Source organism: Morone saxatilis, unplaced genomic scaffold (genome assembly GCF_004916995.1).
Source record: "Morone saxatilis isolate NCDOM2014 unplaced genomic scaffold, NCSU_SB_2.0 Contig21, whole genome shotgun sequence".
NCBI classification, from domain to species: Eukaryota; Metazoa; Chordata; class Actinopteri; family Moronidae; genus Morone; species Morone saxatilis.
The window spans coordinates 9,966,157-9,986,291 of NW_023339774.1; the positions used below are offsets into that span (position 1 = coordinate 9,966,157).

At 39.9% G+C, this 20,135-nt stretch overlaps 3 protein-coding genes across 4 annotated transcripts in view; 1 reads left to right on the top strand and 2 right to left on the bottom strand.

Moving 5' to 3' along the window:
- Positions 1-1,358: 1,358 nt before the first annotated feature.
- On the bottom strand, positions 1,359-12,885 carry si:ch211-282j22.3 (ER degradation-enhancing alpha-mannosidase-like protein 3). Of its 2 annotated transcripts, none has more exons than XM_035668089.1 (21): positions 12,588-12,885; positions 12,000-12,464; positions 11,852-11,897; positions 10,995-11,095; positions 10,066-10,105; positions 9,815-9,927; positions 9,434-9,587; positions 9,094-9,228; positions 8,787-8,892; positions 8,283-8,380; positions 8,003-8,128; positions 7,809-7,892; positions 7,117-7,200; positions 6,815-6,939; positions 6,552-6,717; positions 6,070-6,227; positions 5,845-5,962; positions 4,648-4,821; positions 4,292-4,457; positions 3,983-4,174; positions 1,359-3,679 (listed from the first exon to the last, which is right to left on the bottom strand). In XM_035668089.1, the coding sequence occupies exons 2-21, from the start codon at positions 12,161-12,163 to the stop codon at positions 3,408-3,410; spliced, it is 2,622 nt and encodes an 873-aa protein (XP_035523982.1). In that variant the 5' UTR covers positions 12,164-12,464; positions 12,588-12,885; the 3' UTR covers positions 1,359-3,407. The 2 variants fall into 2 exon arrangements, with proteins under 2 accessions (XP_035523982.1, XP_035523981.1); XM_035668088.1 differs by having other exon boundaries at positions 12,583-12,885.
- Positions 12,886-14,219: 1,334 nt separating this feature from the next.
- On the top strand, positions 14,220-19,269 carry anxa3b (annexin A3b). The gene is made up of 14 exons (XM_035668058.1): positions 14,220-14,339; positions 14,783-14,822; positions 14,934-14,981; positions 15,176-15,263; positions 15,416-15,510; positions 15,618-15,731; positions 16,057-16,147; positions 16,271-16,350; positions 16,736-16,792; positions 17,129-17,222; positions 17,884-17,979; positions 18,068-18,126; positions 18,506-18,628; positions 18,807-19,269. Exons 2-14 carry the CDS (start codon positions 14,811-14,813, stop codon positions 18,861-18,863), a joined length of 1,014 nt encoding a protein of 337 aa, XP_035523951.1. The 5' UTR covers positions 14,220-14,339; positions 14,783-14,810; the 3' UTR covers positions 18,864-19,269.
- A 40-nt stretch (positions 19,270-19,309) lies between these two features.
- Positions 19,310-20,135, bottom strand: part of rcl1 (RNA terminal phosphate cyclase-like 1) — a 10,060-nt gene continuing 9,234 nt past the window's right edge. The window contains exon 9 of the mRNA XM_035668053.1: positions 19,310-19,488. Within this exon, the coding sequence (XP_035523946.1) occupies positions 19,335-19,488 (154 nt within the window). The 3' untranslated portion in view covers positions 19,310-19,334. The remainder of the gene's footprint in view (positions 19,489-20,135) is intronic.

Sequence of the window (20,135 nt, forward strand, 5' to 3'; positions counted from 1 at the left end):
TTAGAAACAAGGAACAGGCAGGAGGTACGTGAGACGTGATGACGTAGGACCCGGTTTAAATAACACTAGATAATATGGTGCTTGGTTACATGGTTTACAAACTGCTAGAGTGGCATTTGCTGATTAAGAAAAATGATAATCTTATTTTAAAGCTGATGAGTTTATACTTTGTCAACCAATCATTTGTTCATTTTTTTAATCAATTAATTTGTCATTAAGCAGCACAGATTTGCTAATAATTGCCCAATGAAGATTGTGTTTGAGGGAGAAAGTTGGTGAGCAAATAGTGTAAGTTTACCTAAGTTAGCAGGTGCAGTAAAATTATGTCACACAGCATGTTTTAAAATGAATGAATACGCATCCAATAAACAAACATGTTATATATGGTATTGTTGTCCATTCTGCTGATTAACTCCATTATGCTTACTCAAACACAAGCCAAATGGTGAATGGCAGCTGGCGACAGACCTGGCCTGTTTGTTTGCTTAGAGCTGAAAGACCATCTCCAAACAAAGGCCAAAATTCAGTGGACAGAAACAAAAACCTTCAGCTGGCCGGCGTTAGGATGAAAGTAGCCTAGTGGAATGTATCAACATATATACTAGTAGCTCACATTTTTGTAAAAATATTGCTCATTTATCATGTGAGAAATATTGAATCTGAAAGGTACTTTTAATTGAACTGTTTGATTGTGCCATGTAATATGTTACCATTGCTACTGTCAGTGTTACCACTGTTATTGTAGATTGTGCTATACTGTGGTAGCTGTTCCCATCTGGCACAAAATGTTTCACGGTATGTCTCATCTCCTGACAACAACAAAAAAACCACACTGACTGTATTAATCAATACACAACTGGCTAGCTCAAGGACAGGGGCATTTTGGACACAATCAATCCTCACAGGAGAGACACTGTGTTGATAAATGACCTTAGTGTAATGTGTAGATAAGTCACATGTAAAGAAACTATATTGCTCCATCGTGTTTATGAAAAGCTCAAACTACAAAGAAAATCTTTAATGAAATAACACACAGTGGAAATAGTGAAAAGTTTTACAGTCAAAATCCTTCAGCACCCAAATTGTGTTTGACTGCTGAGTTCTGGACTGACTACTTAAACAGAAGTAAGTCTATTCCTGAGTGGGATTAAATAAATTAAAAGTGTCATTACAACACAAATTATCACCAGGATTACTGTGGATGCTGAATAGCAAAGACTAATTAGGCTCACCTATCCACCACATCAGCATGTCAAGTGACATGAGATGGTTCAGAAGAAGCCAGAGCTGCCACTGATGCTGAAAATGTAAAGTAAATATGTAATGCTGGAAAGAAAAAAAGGAACGTAAAAAAGGGATTGAAATGGTGATTTTAAATTTATTGACGGGACTGCCTCAGCTCAGTCAGAAACTAAATACAGAGAAGATATGAAACAGAAATTGGAGCAATGTCATGCTTCTCCTTTGGCACTGTTTAACTTTCAGTGACAGATCAACCAAAATCTTGAAAAACCAGCTGAACACAAAATTAAATTGCATTAAAAATAATTAAAAGAATCCCCTACTTCTTGTCCATGGTGCTTTTTCTCTGTGTGAACAGAGAACACAGTCCACAGTACTCAGTCCTGAGGTATATGGGTTGGCAAAGCCTTATACAGGCTAAACAAAAAACAAAAAAGTCATGTTGGATTAAGACTTGAAAACTCAGCAGCATCAGGAATAGGTCTACTACACAAACGTAAAAGAAAACATACTCTGGCACAGAGAGCGTTTTCGACTCACAAACGTAAGCTCACATTTCATGTACCACAAAAGACAGAAATCATGCAACAAAATATTAATGTGAATGAAGTAAGTGAACACCGAGTTATGCTTTTATCTGAATTGTTGCATATAGTTATTACACATAAGAATGCCCAAAATATGGATTAGATTAGGGAGTATGAGAGACTAACAGCAGGTACATTTAAGTCTTGACAAAACCACATTGGATCCAAAATGCATCCAATTTTCACTGAGTATAACTGTATCAATCCTACAACATCAGACAATGTACATAATTCAATTGGCCTTTCCAGTTTGACTGTTACCATTTTAAATCTAGGAAAAACCTCGCTGTGCTCCAGCAATCTCAATGGATGTCACTAAATATTAGATTGTTTTGTTTTTAAGTAGATTTTTCCTTAAATTTTAAGGTGGGTATAAACATTGCATCGTTATACAACGTAAATGCAATGACAAATGACTGATATTAAAATGACTCATTGCAACACACAATGCAAAGACAGGCTGAATGTTCATTTCTGTTTGAATCTGCCACAGGCGATCATACCCGTGTTTCAAAGTGCACAGCAGCCAGGGACTGCAGACCAACCTGTGATGCCGTATCTGGAACTAACCATTAGTTACATGTAGACTTCAGTTGCAAGAAAACCAGCTTTGGTCATTTTTGCAATGTTACAAATCAAATCCAAACTTAATTTCAAAAGATTCCAGTGGTCAATCCCACAACCTTTTTATTCTTAATTCCTGGCATGATTACTTTTTTAACTGATAGCATGAATGTGTTAGTCGAGATGCTTCCTTGGGTATCATAGTTGTTACACACCTTGTACACACACACACATTATAGCAAAAAAAAAAATGGCGAACCACACACACACACACACACACCCAACACAAACACACAACCACACACACACACACATTTCATCAAATGGGTCAACCTAGCAAACTGCATTCACTCTTGAAATTCCCTGAAGTTGCTTCCTAGTACAAAATAAACTCTCCAAATTGGCCCCATTTCATTTCCTTCATCTGCTGATGTTATGTTACTGAGAAGTTATGGTAGCTAACTCCACCTACTGGCCAGGTGATATTCCATTCAACGTTGCTGAATATCTAACAGTAGTGAAAAGGTGCAATCTACATTAAAAACAAACTGCATTGCATAAAAACCTAGCTGAGTACATTTTTGCCATATCTATGTTTTCCTCTAAGGTGAGGTAATTTTAAACTCTAAAGTCATTGATTTACGTCATTATCACCACGAACACCTTGTATGTGCCTACAATAGCAACACTACAGGCTTGGTGGGGGCAGCACCTGCCCAACCATCCTAACCTACAGCTTTTGGCGTGTAACTACCTAGTTTAGATCTCTCATTTCAAAGAGATCTGCACCACACAGAATGAGAGCTCCACGTTGCCTCTCTGTCTAATAAATACAGAACCATCTTAGGTTTTAAAGTCAAGACAGGATGGGAGCTTGACTCTCGGTTGTAAACATGCGGGCTGGGTCAGTTAGGGCTCCATGTAGGGCAGTGAGGAGCTCTGAGGCACCTGCCATTCAGAAACTGACAAGGGATTCAGTGTCAGGAAACTTGGCTGCTTCGGGATCAGCAGTGGTCAAGGGTTTGTGTCTGGTCCACTGTCAGAGTTTTGGGTTTGAGAAGAACCTGCTGAACACGGTTCAGTTCTGTCGTTCTCTGCCACTCGTGTGCAGAACTGCTGCTGCTGTTGCGACTGAAGCTGTCCTCTGAGCTCCTCTTCCTTAAGAACAACCTCCTCTTTCTCCAAGACAAACTCCAAGGTGGGCCCTCTTTCTTCTCCTTCGTCCAGCTCCCCCTCCTCTGCCAGGCGGAGTTTGATGTTCATGCCCATAGGTTTTTCTGTCTTATCTGGATAATGAGGAGGAGAGCCAATGATATGCAAAATTAGAACAAGAGAGAAGAACTAATATTTAATAAAATAAATAATGAATGTAAGTTTAAATGCTGAATAAAACTGTAAGATAATATGAGATTTATATCTTTAGTAGGAACGAATAGACTTAGGGCAGAGTGCTCAGACAGGCTGAGGAAGTTGGAAATAATTGAAATACAGCCTGTTAGTTTTCATCTTTTTATGGTAATTGTTGACAGTAACAAAGACATAGAAAATTGTCAGCCTTATCCTTTAATCTCCCTCCTCCTGGTCCTCACCATGCCCCAGCTGCCTCTCCTTGGGCAGCAGCAGCACATCCACATTGTGATGTTCCTCCAGAGCGGCTGTGAGCATGGCACCCTCGCGGCTGAACAGGAAGACCAAAGGCAGGGTGATGTCTTCAGTGGAGTCGCCATCTCCAACCATTTGGAAGAGTGGTGTTTCCTCGCTATTACTTCCCTCACGGTGGTCTGAGGAGGAGAATAATTGGAACCATTTATTTTTCTCCAGCCTTCAGTATTTGGTTATTCTTAGCTCTGTGTATAAAGCTTTGAGGTGGCTTTAGTTCCTCTGGTAAATATCCTCACCTATAAAGATGACTCCTATGGCTCCGGCCTCCTGCAGCCGCCGAGCCTTTACAGCGAACATGCAGTCACCACGCAGCGCCAGAGCGATATGGCCTTTAAGCCCCACTGCATTATCTATTGGCCCACATGCAGTGTAGGGAGAGGCTTTCACTATGCTGCCCTTCACCTGCGGCACAAGATTCTGATTTTATTATTGTGTTTGGTTGGAGATAAAGGGTAGTGGAGGTAAAACAAAACAGGTAACATCTGCATAAAATCTGTTATTGTATCATTTCAAAGTTTTGGTCATGTTTTTATCTTTCAGGAGTTTCCATGTTGATACTGTATACCATTTTATTGTCACATTGGAAGCTCACCCCGTGCTCCTGCTTGGTGAGGTCCATTCCAAACTTGGCAGGTCCTGCCGTGAGGACCGTCCTGCCCAGAAATGGTGGGGATATGAGCTGAACAACATGAGGCACCACCTCCTCCTCCTCTGGTGCCTGGCTTACCTCTGCCACAAGTTTTACTCGGTACACTCCTTTATGTTCCTAAGGGGATTCAAGTTTAGAAAACAGATGTCAGGTTTAAGTTAAGAAAGGGGAGTTGTATAGTATCATCAGTACTACCAGCAGCAGACTCATTACCTTGACCCAATTTTTTCTCCATTAACATTGCTATTAACCCAATGCTTATAAAGTGTTTCAAAAAGCAAAATTAAACTGATAATCCATTTGCTATGATTATCATATTTCCTTTCCCCCTTCTCTGTTGGAAACATCATGATACCAGAGGGGGAATACTTACTGCTTAAGTAAACACAGAACGGAGCGTAGCATAGCTGAGCATAGATGTTGAAGAAATTGGATTAAAAAAACCTCTGTAATTTGGTTTATAATTTTCTAAATCCACACTAATCAAAGCCCTTTTATTTGTACAATTTGAAATATATAATTGGTTCAACAGCAGGTTATATAATTAACCTGTTTTGATGGCTCCACTAAAGCATTCTTACATCGTAAAATGCATTCAATAGGTTGTTTGAGTGCATGATTGGAACCAAATGGACAAAATTAGGTCTTAAAATCAAAATAATTGCTAATAATACCTGCAAAAAAATAAATAAATCTGGTGATCTTTGTTTTTCACCTGTGTTCCCACTTAAAACCGGAGTATGCTCAAGGTTTCTGCCTCTTAAAAATAAGTTTTTCCTTCCCACTATCGCTTTCTCATGGTGGGAAATGTTGGGTCTTTGTAAATATTTTATATGGAGTACGGTCTATACCTGCAATATTTGAGTGTCCTGAGATAGTTTTTGTTATAAATTGGTACTATTCAAATAAAATTGAGCTGAACTGAATTAAAGAAACCTGAGCAAGAAAAATGTTAAAATCACAATAAACTAAATTATTTCACTGCAAAAAAATTCTTCGAGCAGGCTTTCTGTTTAGGACAATGGCGCGGCCAAAACTTTTGGAGGTCTACATACAAATATAAAAATATATAAAACTATAAAAAGCAGCAGGATATGCAGAACTTCCGAACATGATTTGAGTACAAAGTAACTAGAATACCCTATGACGTCCAGCGCCTCCTGCAATGACCTCATTTAGTGGAGTGAGAGAAATGCCCATGCTTTTCAAGAACTCCACTGGCTCCATGCCATTATCATGGAGGGGTAGTTCAATTTCCCTGTAAAAGTACAAACAAACCCAAGTTAAAACTCAAAGTCATCAAATCTTACAGGCATCACCTGTGACTTCATTCTAAAAGCTAAAGCCGCTTGCGACTGGACACACCTGACAGGTAAGGGGTGGAATGCTCGTCCCACCCCAGTGAGGTACTTGTAGCCGTCCCGGATGGTTTTGGCAAATGAAGGGTTGTTGGGGAACAACGTCTCCATGCTGGGGCAGGAATGTGTGAACAGATCTTCTTCTTGGGAGACAGGAACACTCTCCTGAAGCATAGGACCAAGAGTTAAACACTACACTCATATGTTAATTCACATATTAAAGGGTCAGTTAGGAAGTAAGTCATAAAAGGCTCCATAATGTAGTAATACCGTAATACACAGAATATCAACATGTACAATTCTTACACAAGCTTGCTGACTACTAGCTTGCTGTCCCTGCTACACTGAGTAATGGTCAGTCCATCCCTCACTCTGGTTAGTTTCAAGGTCATGCCCCCTACAGTGGCAGATCTCTGCTGAATTTTTTAAAATTTGCTGAGAGGGAGGGAGATTTTGAGAGTGCAGTTACACTTTAACTTAAACTCTCACCGTATTGTTGCCTTGACAGGGCGGCTTGGTGGTGGACAGAGATACAGGAAGTAGGTGAGCTTCCGTGGTAAAGATGTAGTCGTCAATATCGATAGGCAGCTCGCCCTTCTCCGAAAACAGCAGGTACAGGTATTTAAACATCTCAGCCAGAAAGAACGAGTCCATCCTACACACACACAGAAAAACAGAAGCCATTATCACACATTCATAAGAGATACTTTGAGATTGTCAGCCTAAATACGTCTGTAATGTCATTTGTATACCTGTCTTCATGTGTCCCAGTGCGGACATCTTGCACAGCAGCAAAGCCGCAAGGCACCCGGGCGTAGGCATTGAGCTTTTCCACGATGGACTGTCCCACTCTGAGGTAGTAGGGGTCGCCAGTGGCCTGCAGAGATCCAGATATTATCTCAACCGCACATCTTACATGGAACGTTCAGTTTGCTATGCTATGTTTATAGTACAAGAGTGGAGTGGTTTCATTAATGAGCCTTCTTATGACAGACCGGAAATTTCCTACTCTTTAGAGAAAGGTCACTATAGCTTATGTCTTTAGATTTTTCACCTTATAGAGGTAGTAGGTGCTTTCTGCAAACTCTGGTCTCAGTAGGTGTTGGCCCCAGTGAACTCTAAACTCTGTAGTGAAAGCCTGCAGGGAGATTAAGCAAAGAACAGCAAAGACGTTAGTGACACTGGCTTCTCCCACAAAATATTTTATTTACATTAATGAACAGATTTGATGAAGAATGGAACAAATAAGATTAGCTACAAGAATTGCCATTATTATTTCTTGACTTGGTGTAGCGTCATGACTTTTTCCTACTATAATGTATATTATGACAATATATATTCAGTGATTTTGTTACACTATTTATACTAAAGGCATTTATCCCTTCAATACTTCTAGCTCTATTAGGTTATTCCAGGCAATGTTGTAATGACAAGGATTGCTTAATGGCAATATTGGATTTTGAGGAGTTTGACATCATTATGATGAAGTACCTTCATCAGTCTTATGGATTTAATCGATTACACACTAGCAGACATTCCCATCGGACTACTGTTTCTCTTTATTTGGAATTCCAGAAAAGGTACTATATGACAATGTGGAATCAGATCGTGATATACAATTTTGTATATGGTGATGTTATCCATATTACCCACCCCTATTGAGTGTTTCAAATACTTTATCTTGCCTGTATAAGCCTCCTGCCGCATAGGTTGTAAAATAGAACAAAAAGAGCAGAGATTATTTACCTCTGGAAGAAATTTGTGCTGTTTGGTGACTTGGTAAAGCATTTCATGAGTCTCAATAGCTGGTTTCAGATCTCCTCTTAAAACCTGTGTGAAGAATAAATGTTACTCCAGAAACATGAGTGCAACAATTTCTACGCTTTCTTCTGGTAGTAAAGGCAACGGATTGAGTACAATTTTAAGACAGCATGCCTGACCTGTAGGCCAGGGAAGAATGCCAGGAGAGAATCCATCCAGCTGCGCACGCTCACGGTGGGGTTGTGCATGTGTACATTGAGCAGCAGGGGAGGCTGGCTGATGTACTTCATAATGGCACTGTAGTGCTGTTGCAGACAAACATCATGAAAAATATATTAGCAAACTGTGAACAACTTCCTCCAGCCACAATCACACTATGAACAAAATGGCCAGTGGTGGGCCAATGACAAATGCTTGGATATAGATTTCTATGTGCGCATGCAGAGATAGAGGACTTACAATGTTGAACCTCTCCAGAAAAACATTGTCTCCTAGAAGAATGTAGGCCTTCATCAGATATTCATAGTATGAATCAATACCAGCACCAACTCCACTGTCTGCAAACACACAGAAGTGACAAGTCAAATAACTATAATATGGTGAATGTATAAGAGCCATATAAAGTCTGTGTTCGATTCGTTGTATCACCAGTTTGCTTTACTATGGAGGAGAATGGAGGGACAGTGTGATATCAGGTAATGTTTGTCCTTAAAATAAGGGCCGTACGTTTGTTAGTGGCCATTCTCACTGCCATTCAAGTAACTACTTTGCATTTAGAAATCCCCAGACGACTGGCACACACTGAAATCTCAGATCTGGTATCGTGAGACTAGTACTGCATGTGTATTTCTGGATGATCAATGTTCTGTATCATGTTTATCCATTGTCTGTGTTAGAACATGTGTGGGTTCAGTTTTTAAATAACTTTTTTCACACAGTACATGTGTGTTTGAATTGCCTCACCTCTTCGGACCCATTCTTCATTATGGATATTAATAACAGTCCCCACCAAGTCACTTCCTCTCTGTCTCCTGTCCCAGAGGACATCCAGAGCCTTCCTTGCATTTGCCTGTAAAACAATAATAATAGGTATTAGATCCTTAAAATGTTTCTGGTAAAAACAATTACATCATTTATATATGATTTAATCTTTCAACAACTTACAACCAGCTATACTTTCTCAGAAAAGTAATAATGTTAAAGGGCAAATTAATAATAAACTAAAACATTAAAAAAAGCCTAATTTCTAAAAGGCAGAGGGAGGCAATACCTCAAACACAGACTCTCCTGACAGTCTGCTGAGGGCAGCAAACTCCAGGATCATTGTTCCAGCACATGCTGTGCAGGTGTCCGATTCAGTGCCTGTGCGTGAAAGTGGGTTAAGGACTCCATACCGCAGATTCACCTGGAAAAACAAAAAAATGATGAATTAATCTTGTCACATCACTCAGCTCAAATTATTTTTCTTACTTAAATAAGTAATATGTTGTTTATTGGTTCATCTGTAGTGCACTGACTGTGAGGAACTATTCTCTATTAATATCTGCTCCATCTGCATAAAGTATCTCTAAAATAAAACCTGGGATATTTAAAAATAGAATAAGGAATACCTTAGGATAGGGAAGGCCACTTGTGGTGTTAAAGGCAGGCAGTAATCGATGGCCCAGCTCTTTGGCCATGTGTAGGAGCTCATCCCGATACCACTGCATCCTCTCCCCACGCTGCCGTAGAAGGTCAGCCATCACGTGGGCTCCCAAAAGCCCTCTGGGGAGAATTAAAAGAAGGAAGAAGCTAGACGAGGTACTATATAAAGCTAGGTCCTTCTGTCTAGTAATAACAATACACTGTACCAATGTGGAATAATTCTCCATTCAGAAGAATTATCAAAAACAAGTCAGTTTTTTTTCAGTCAGACATGTTTTTATAACAAAAAAAAGAGCATATAGTGTTTATACAGTACAAAAGTAATCAATCATAGCCATGTTACATACCCTAAAACTCTGATGTTGGTCTCAAACACGGACACCACCACATCATTGTCCAGGCGTACATCCGTCACGGTCTTCCTCACTGCGTCCTCAAACTCATCAAGCTTGTTTAATACCTGCTCACACACACAGACACACACACAGGAACAAATAAATCTACTGCCAAAGTGGGGCAGGGAGGAGAAAAACAAGAGATGAGAAAGCAGATCAAACTAACTTTAACGCTTGAGAATAGAGGAAGAGTGAGTACTCACCACCAGGGTATCAAGGGTGTCAATCAGTGTGAGAGAAAACCTAGAGAAAAAGCAGAAGAGATAATTATGAGAGCCTCTGGCACAGCACAGTGGAGCTGGTGCCCCACTTTGTCACTGATCCAGTTTAATTTATAATGAACCACGGACTGTTAAATGTACAATCTGTTGAATTTGTGATATCACGTTAGACAACATATGTGACGCATAAATCGATGTATTGTACCATAACACCACGATTTATTGCATTCTTGTACATTTCATTGACTTAAATTAGCATCTAATTCATGTATTCTTGGAAAACTAGGGCATCTACTCCATGTCTCATTAAATCTGTTTGGAACCGCGTAGAATTATAAAAGAAATGAGTCCTCGTGTTCTTTGAAGATGCAAAATACTTAAGAGACAACATTACATAAATATCCCTGTTTGTGTTAAATCCACATTCCCTTACGTATATGCTCCCATAAAAATATATTCAGGATATTTATTAGTTAATTATGATAAAATAGAAAACAGAAAACCTGCTTCTGTGTTTTTATATAATCTACAATAATCTAAAATCTACCTTTCATTGCTTCGAATAAAAAGCAAGTGTTTCTTTGCTCAATGTAATGGTTTTTTTTAATAGTATACCATAGATAGAGACAGGGGACACAAATATTCCCATTCTTTCTCTCTATTTGTGTCTTTAACATTCTCAGTGAAGAGTGAATCTTGAAAAAGGCAAAAGATGGTGCGTGGTCAGATATAATAAACTGGACAGTATCAAATAGTTACATTTTTACAACCAGCAACTTTACTGCAGCATAGGTCTGTGAAGGAAGACTCTGAACAGATATAGCACTGCAAGCCCGTTATTGTACATATTAGACTTTAAAAGGGAACATATGGCTATGGTCTTAATGGGTGCCAACTGATGATGAACTTACTTCCCCAATGAGTCATCTATGTCCCCTCTGTTGGGCTCCTGGCCACGGACTCGTCCTCTGCAGCTCAGAGGCATCAGCTCATCTGCTGGATAGGCATATTTCTGCAACACAAACAACCGAAACTGTCTTTAAGCTTCATTTAACAGTCATTAAGGAAACAGCTGGAGGGTTGAAAGCTCTCTAGGAGGAAAAGAAACTAGCAGGCGAAAGCTAAATACTTTATCCAACTGCTGGGTCATTAGAGCAGCAGTTTCTTTTTTTATTTTTTCATATCTTTGTCTTCATTTTTTGAAAAAGAAATTTCAGTTTCAGCAACTGATATATTTTTACAGATTTTGATCTATCTAATATTGAGATTGGCCTAAACAAATCCAGTATTGGTCAGCCGTAAGCTACTAATAACAGTAAATTATATCAATGGTTTCTTTTATAGCCAACAGCAGCACTTCTTTCTCAATGGGAGCATCTCTCCTCGCTACTCATTAAGGACAATCCTGATTACTGGAAGACATGGCTATCACCGAGAAAAGACGAATCAATACTGTCAAAAAAAGTTCCAAAATGCTCTGCCCGCATCTGCTGCACCAGGCTGACACTGCAGCTGCAACAAAATGTTTGCACGTCTTGCATGTTTGCTTTCTGCACAACCCCACTAAATCCGATCCAACTGCACTAAGGACTCTGGCCCAGCCACTGATTCAAGCTTTTCTTCACCGGATTACGCTGCAACACGCTGGTCTCACAATAAAGTTGCTCTCTATATTACAAGCTTTTCTTAACTTCCCTCTGGACTCCTGCAACATGCAAATATAAATGCAGTGGTAATTACAAGTATTACACGAAAGTAGACTCCTTACCATGTAACTGCCATAAGCGTGATCGAACATTTCTATAATCTGGTCCCTGTGGGGGGGAAAAAGGGAAAACATGAATGAATCAGTAATGAAAATTGCTCAAAATGTAATATTTTTCACGATGTGCAGACTTCCACAGACACTAATGTACCTGACAACAGTCTTCTCTTCCGGGGTCATGCTCTGGCTCTCTTGACTTTTCACCCAGCCAAGAAGACTGGTGATCAGTAGGGTCTTCAGCATCATCCCAGCGCCAGACGTGTGGGCCAGTTCCCAGAACAGTTTCTTTCCTCTTCTCTTCGTGTAGTCTCGCATGGGGTTAAGCTTTAATAGGGACAAACAAACCCCCTGTCCTCTAGCCCAACGCCCACACGAAAGTCAAACAGTCCAGCGGGCACAGCCGTCCTCCGTTAGAGTCCCGGTCGTCCTCATATTGGTAGACAGTCGGCTGTACGTTAGCTGCCTCCCAGATCCATTTCCATATTTCCACTGTGGTTATTCTGCGGTTGATCCAGTATTGTTACGACCACCACATGCCTCCAGAGCACTTCAGCTGACTGTGTCCATGTAAACAAGAAGAGGCAGCGAGCTACAGCTGATCCTCGATCACCAATGACTGTCAAGAAAAACACCACGCTGAACACAGGCTAATTTAAAAAAAAGCCCACAGCAGGGCTAACAATACACGCCTTGTTTTAACCAAGAAATATGAAGGAAGATAATTAGGTAGTTACCAAACCTGACGGCACGGTGAGACGGTGTAGCTAACACTTGCTAGCCATCACAGTGCTGGGAGGCTCCCTGTTGCTAGCCAGCTAACAAGTTGCTAGTTCGCCGTCAGCAGCGCCGCTTAGTTAGACAGCAACCTTAATGTCTAGATAAAGAGAGCACGCTGGGTCTAAACACCATCTTGAACCTGAAACGAATGATTCACTTGCCGTGTAGACCGACTATCATACAGTTAAATGGTCGATGACACGTCGCCAAGTATCACTATACAGTAGCCTGACGTCGAGTACCGAGCTGTCAAAGAACCTGGCAGTAACGGGGAAACTGTGTGCCCTGAGTTTAATCTCTCAGGCGAGCACTGCGCCCACGTAGGCTAACTTGAAGTCTCCCCATTGGAAATTCCCACCCTTGAATTGTTTATATATAGCATTATAGGGTGTTTATATTATGGTTATGCTTAAGGTTTCAGTCTGACAATGTAGCGGGCGTTGGTTTGTTTGTCCAGGGCAGGGTGAAGGTGACCTGGCAGGCTGTACTCAGGGTAAAATATATATAAACTCAAACAGTGACAGGCCACGCGTCACAAGGTAGGCGGAGTCACAGGAGATGTATATGTGTATTGTTGTGTCTCAGGAGTAACTTAACCCAATAGTGGTTTACCTTATATATTTATTTATTATTTATTTGGCTAACTGTTTACACTAAATTCAACTCATTGAATATTTTCAACCACAACATAATGAACCCGAAAACATGTAAACCATACCCACTGAAACAAATGTAGGCCGTGTCATCATCCACAAATCCTCATATCATTACCTTTTTCTGCTTCCTTTTATATATACTGTATACTGTGAATGGTTCCTTACCCAAAACGTTCACTTGTGTCATGTCTACAAGTTACCACAAGATGTCGCAACTGTCTCCTCTCAGTACATCACTTTCATACCTCACCTGATTTTATGCATGTATTTCTTTTTTACTTGTAAATGACCGGTGGTGATATGTTTACTCGACTGCTGCCTGTCCTCAAGAGGACGTCGGTGTCTCCATGTGGACAGATCACCCATCTGTTGCCATGGTTCCCTTTGATAACAAATGTCTTCAGTGTAGGATGCTGTGGTGAGCTGCATGCTCTGTGATTTTTTACCTCAGGATGTTAAGTAGGGTTGTCTATGATTTTTTGCTTGGATTAAACGCATCCAGTAATCGGTTAGTTGCGTGCATAATTACATGGCTGGTTTAATTCTGCAATAAGGACTGGACTGACTGAAATGTTCCTAGGTGCACATCAAACATTATAATCTCAACATGAAGTCAGTCCAGTGATCAAATTTACACTGTTGACAAACAAATATTTTGTTTTCCTGTTTCTCAATTCCCTTCCTCTGTCTCTCTTGACTCATATCCTTACCCCTGCCCTGAGAGCAAACACGACTTTGGACCCACAGTAGGCTATCACAGAGCCTGTCGGGTAATTACTGAAACCTAATGGCTTATAAAACAGATGATGTTATGGTGAGGTGGGAAGATTGTTGCGCAAGGGAGTCGAGTTACAGAGGGAGGCATGGTCCAATAGGACAGATGAGAGGCCAGGACCAGTATTGTTACTGTGTGCGGATGAGGAGGAGTTTAGGGTCTCTATGATTCAACTTCCTCCTGCTAATAATGGGCGTTTCCCTCTCAGTTTCTCAGAAAGGTGTGGTGATTTTGGCTCTGTGTGAAGTTCCTCCTCTGACATCAACCCTGTGCTGTCACTAAGGTAAGAAACAAACCGTTTCCTGACTTTTACCGACAGTCTTTCTACATTTTACGCGTCTTTACGCTCTGTCTGTGCTCCGTGGTTTTGTTTTTGATGCTTTAAGTATGCTGTAATGATGGGGAGAATAGTTTTTTTTTTTTTTTTTACTGCAGTGGACATAGGCTTTCATTTTCTAAAGTTCTACCCACTTACAATTGTCTACTCGACTGTGCTGGTTGGCTCACTCGATCTTGAACTGTCAAATGAGGGAGGTTATGGTGGATATTTAGGGGAATAATAACAATAATAAACATTGGATGCCAAGTCATAGGATGAAGCGGAAGAGAAAGTGCGCAGATGGGGCAAAACCAATAAGAAGCAAGAGTCCAGAGCTGATGGAGTACATTATATCCCCATACAGTGACATAAAGATGATTATATTGTATGTTTATTCTTCTCCCTAGTTTGAGACTTTTCTCCACAACCGCAACAATGTCTGTTTGGGTGAGTAGTTGCAGGCTGTCTGTGAACCATAGTAGGGTGTAAATAACAATTTGAGGCTTAAAATGTGAATACAGGTTGTAACTGAAGCATATTTGTTGACTTGTATTGTAGGATGACCTGGATCTGCTCTTAGACTCCCCCTCCTCACTGACTGTGACAGTAAGTTGGACATACTCTTACCTTTCAGTGTGCAGGACTATATGAAGATGATGGATATTGATTTTATTGGATATTGACCAATAGGAACACTTTGAATATAAAATATTGAGTGATTGTTTTACATGTACAAGTTGGTTGATCAATTTCCATTGCTGTTGTGTGTGAACTTGTGTGTGTGTGTGTGTGTGTTTCAGTCCACTACAAGAGGAACTGTGAAGGACAAGCCAAACTTCAAAGTGGAGGAGGATGTGTCTGCACTGAGGAAAGCCATAGAGGGCCTTGGTAAGTTAATGAGTTACCATTATCACTATTAGTGTTATCTGCAAAGCACTTAAATCATATTTTAATAAATATGTCAGTTGGTGGAGTTTTATGAGGTTGTAAAGGCATAAGGTAAGTGGTAATATTGTCCCATGCTGTGCTCTTCTTTATAGGCACGACAGAAAAGACCATAATTGAGGTGTTGACCCAAAGAAGTAATGCTCAGCGTCAGCTCATTGCTAAGGCCTATGAGAAAGCCACAGGAAGGGTATATGAATGTACTTAAAAATATGAATTCTGACTGTTGTGGAAAAGACCAAAATGAGCTTTTTGATGGTAAGTAAGATCTGTGTGTCATCAACCATTTTTCCTCAGACATTAGTAGCTGACCTGAAGGGGGACACCCATGGAGACTTTGAGGACTTGTTAGTGGCATTGGTGACGCCTCCTGCGGTCTACGACTGTCGTCAAGTCATCAAAGCCATCAAGGTGAGATTGGGTCGAATTCACAGAATCTGTGTCGGCCTGCAGAAATTCTCATGTGTTTCAGTGTTCTTTTCTTTTCTTTTTTTTTGTATAACGTGTCGAAAAAAGTGTCAAAAGTGTTAAAAAAACATTAAAAAGCTAATTTCAGTTCTACATGTTAATTTGTTTAAATAGGCTTTAGAATAGTTTGGATTCGTGCAATACTATATTCTCTTTGTGGTCTAAGAACAGCATGTCACTGTTTGTGTTATGTCTATGTATAATAGCACAATATTCAGACTGAAATACCATTTAATTTCAATCTTATTCTCTTGTGTATCACATTCAGGGTGCAGGGACTACAGAGAGTATGCTGACAGAAATCTTTGCTTCGAGATCCAACAGAGAGATCAAGGCCATGTCTGAAGCATACCTCGCAGGTAGGTCTTCAACACATAGTTAAACAAGTACTTGTAATTTCACTGGTTAGATAGTGACTCATCTTATTGTGAAACAGTTGGCAAATGTTGTGAAAGTATCTGCATTGTGCTGTTTCATTCAAGAAACTGGAAAATCGATGATTCACGATCTGCAGTCGGAGGTGTCTGGAGATTACGGCAAAGCACTGCTCATTTTGGCTGAGGTACTGTGTATTAAATTGTATTGCATTTCCAACAAATGAGAATCAGACCTAAAGCATCACATTTAGTATAGCCAAACAGCTGTGGACATTCCTATCCTATCTCAAAAATGTGATAGAAAAAAAGAAAAATCAGCACACAAAAAGCAAATTGACTTATGTGAGCCAAACATTCAACACACATATCAATGCACAATAAAATTGCTAAAAAATGAAAATGTTTTCTACAGATCTGTAAATCTTTGGAAAGCTTTTCATCTCTATTATCACATTACAATGTTTAGCTTGGATGTTGAATTTTGAATTAAAATCACTTAAAATAACCAAATGCCAAATATATTGGATTTATTCTACATATCACAATCTGTTCTTCTGTTCGTCCTCACAGGGGAAGAGAGACGAGAGCACCAATGTGGATGCTGCTAAGGCTAAAGCAGATGCTAAGGTATATTCACTACATTCTGTCTTTCAGTGACACGTAGTGCGACCACCATGTTGCTCATGTGGATACAGGCAACATTAGTTACTATGTCAGTTCCAGCTACTGTTTGGACATTCTTAGCTCGACTTTACACATGCATGGGGCTTGAAGGCATCGCTCACCTCACACACACACACACACACACACACACACAGCTTTCTCAAGCCTGAACTTGCTTTTCCTATGCTTGACATGTCATGGTTGTCCCTTGTATTGCAGGTTCAGTTGATTTAGCCATGAAAATCCATATTTATGGTCTAAAACTGTGCGTATATTCACATTCACTTTCATTCCACCCAGGCCCTGTATGAAGCAGGAGAGAAGAAGTGGGGAACTGATGAAGGGAAATTTATTGACATCCTGTGCCACAGGAGTATTCCCCAGCTTCGACAGAGTGGGTACACCACTTGCACATGTTTTTTTGTAGATGCTTAAGTTGCACTTATTTAGGCACAGCAGTGGTTTGAGTTAAATGCTAATGTTGGCATGCTAATATGCTGATGCAAAGTAAGTACAATGGTTACCATGTTCACCATTTCAGTTCAGTGTTTGCATGCTAACATTTGCTAACTAGTACTAAGCAAAAAGCACACCTGAGGCTGATAGGAGTATCGTTAGTTTTGCAGGAATTCGGTCATAAATCAAATGTTTTGGTCAAATTAAAATGATAACTAGGTGAAAAGTAAAGGGATCAGCAAACGTATTAGGATTTAATCCTCTGGACATCATGGATACTTGCATCATATTTCGTGGCAATACACCCAATTATATTTTACTAAAAGCCCAAAACTTCAACCTCATGGTGGTGCTTGAGGTAAAAGTCAGGGGATCACCAAAGTCAGCACGACTGATCCTTTGGGGACATGAATGTGTGCACAAGATTTCATGGCAATTGAAAAAGAGTAGGGAACTGACCAACTGGCTGACATGGCATGCCATCCCTACAGCCATGTATTATATAGTATGAATTAAAAAAAATCATTAAAGAAATGTATGTCTCACCTTCAACAGGAGAGAAAAAAAGTTAAATCAAAATTTGTTTTATGTTTTGGCAGCTCTGGTGGAGTACAAAAACATCAGTAAGAAGACTCTGCAGGAGAGCATTGAGAGCGAGATGTCTGGAAACCTGGAGAAGCTACTAGTGGCTGTTGGTGAGAAAGATGTCATATAATCACACTCCAACACTAACTTCTCCAACAGAACAACGTATTCAATATTTTTTACTCAACTTTTGTCTAGTGAAGTGTGTGAAGAACGTTCCTGCATACCTCGCTGAGAAGCTATTCAAGAGCATGAAGGTAAGCTGTACAATATGTCCTTCTGTATCACGGGGAGCCATAGTTGTACCGGTGGCCCCCAAAACAAAATCCACGTATTGTTTGCTTACACCCGGTCCATTTTAGCCACACCATACAATTGCATTGGTCACCAGTGGTGTGGAAAGGAATGTTAAGCCACTGTTTTATTGCTGCTGCTTTGACTAAATGTGCCAACAGGCTCTAAAGTAGATAACCAAAAAACAGAGACTGCTGAAATAATAGCCATTATTGCAGGAGAATGTGTGTGAACTGATGTGAGTAGCTGCAAAGGAAGAAGAGACTGCAGCTTTTGTTATTTCATTTGATATTCAGGTCCAATTCCTGACTTTACTTCTTCCCCAAATGTGACTTTTTCCAGGGTGCTGGGACGACAGAGTCCACTCTGACCAGAATACTAGCCAGCCGCTCTGAGGTCGATCTGCTAGACATCAGAGCAGAGTACAAGAAGCTGTTTGGATGTTCCCTCTACTCCCAGTTAGAGGTCAGAACACACCACCAGAAATTACATTTAATGTGCTTATTTAGTTTAAATGTCTTATCTTTGAGAGATTGGACAAGAATTTTCTAAGGTTTACATCAGACTGTTCCGGTTTGTATGAGATGACGTGTTCTTTAAACATGTTTTTTTTTTATCTCTTTTCTTCATCGTGTTTGTGTAGTCTGAAGTGTCGGGCAGTTATGGAGACGCCCTCAAGCATCTATGTGGCCAAGACTAACTCCTTCCAACTCCTGTGATGAGAAACATGTGGTGTATGAAGTGCAGCTTTACCCCATAACAGATGGGAAGAACCGCGTCTAATGAGGAGGATGACCAGTTGCTGACCTTTCCAATCATATTGATACATTAGCTTGGACTTGGCTAGAACTAACCATCCAGCAATGCTTTTTAATGTGGAATTCCAGTAATGTTCAACCAGAAATTGATGTTTCAAACTAGAGTGCCATGTATGACCATGCCATCAACGATTAACACACAAACACTTAAGGAGAAACTGTTATTCTTAGATATGAAGACGCTGTTGAATGTCTTTTTCAATATAACAAATTGTTTGTATTACAACATAGTCACAAATAACTGTTATAATTTCACATATAAGAAAATAAAAATACTGTATTCTACTATTTCATGTGAGTGAGAGAAAAGATACAAGACAAAACCATGCCATTTATATAAAAAAATACTTATTTTATTTAAGGGATTTATTTATGTTGCTGTAACCGACTCCTACACACGTCATCAGGACCTTGTCTCCTCCTTTCCTTTCATCTTCCGAAGACTTCTGAACTTCAACCTTGAACATAATCTGGAAGAAATCTCTAATGTGCCTGAGGAACTCGATCCTGGATTGAGAGAAATGGGTGGAGGAGTGCGAAAGAGGAAAACATGATTAAATATATTACAACTGACTATAAATAATACACACTGGAAGTTGCAGATCAGTGTCACTGCCTTTGATTCTTAAAGCTAGGATGCCAAACATTTTCAAAGCAAAGGTATTTACATACACATAAAACCAAATTTGTTTTTTTAATAAATACACATCTTTGAGGTAACCGGTTGTGTTGTCATCGACATTACCTGAGTTAAGAGGAGGAGTGTATTGCGATGGCACTGCCAATCTTCAGTTATCATAGTACTGTACTTGAGAGGGACACAGCACCGGTACCATGATAACTGAAAATGGACAGTTCATAGTTCGCTCCTCATTTGAGATGACGACCGTGTCTGAAATCAACAGTTTTCCTGTTCGTTTTTCTCCTTTATGCTTTAACATTTATTACAGTTTGTATACAAGAAGTCAGTGTAGTGAAAACAAGTCTTAAACTCTAAATGTATTCAGTGATCACACATTCACCAAGTACCTCTGTATGAACTGACACGGACCATGTAAACACACAGCTGGCCAAGTCCCATGATAATGCATTTGTTTAAAAGTATGTGAAAAATTTGTGCAGAAAAAAAAAAGGTGATCCAAAGTCCACAGAAT

Coding starts and splice junctions, on each gene's coding strand:
- anxa3b (XM_035668058.1), top strand. Junction 16,351..16,735: donor CACTGCTCATTTTGGCTGAG/GTACTGTGTATT, acceptor TCGTCCTCACAG/GGGAAGAGAGACGAGAGCAC. Junction 17,223..17,883: donor TATTCCCCAGCTTCGACAGA/GTGGGTACACCA, acceptor ATGTTTTGGCAG/CTCTGGTGGAGTACAAAAAC.
- si:ch211-282j22.3 (XM_035668089.1), bottom strand. CDS start 12,163: ATGCGAGACTACACGAAGAGAAGAGGAAAGAAACTGTTCTGGGAACTG. Junction 6,718..6,814: donor ACTGGGACACATGAAGACAG/GTATACAAATGA, acceptor GTGTGTGTGTAG/GATGGACTCGTTCTTTCTGG. Junction 5,963..6,069: donor TTCCACCCCTTACCTGTCAG/GTGTGTCCAGTC, acceptor GTACTTTTACAG/GGAAATTGAACTACCCCTCC.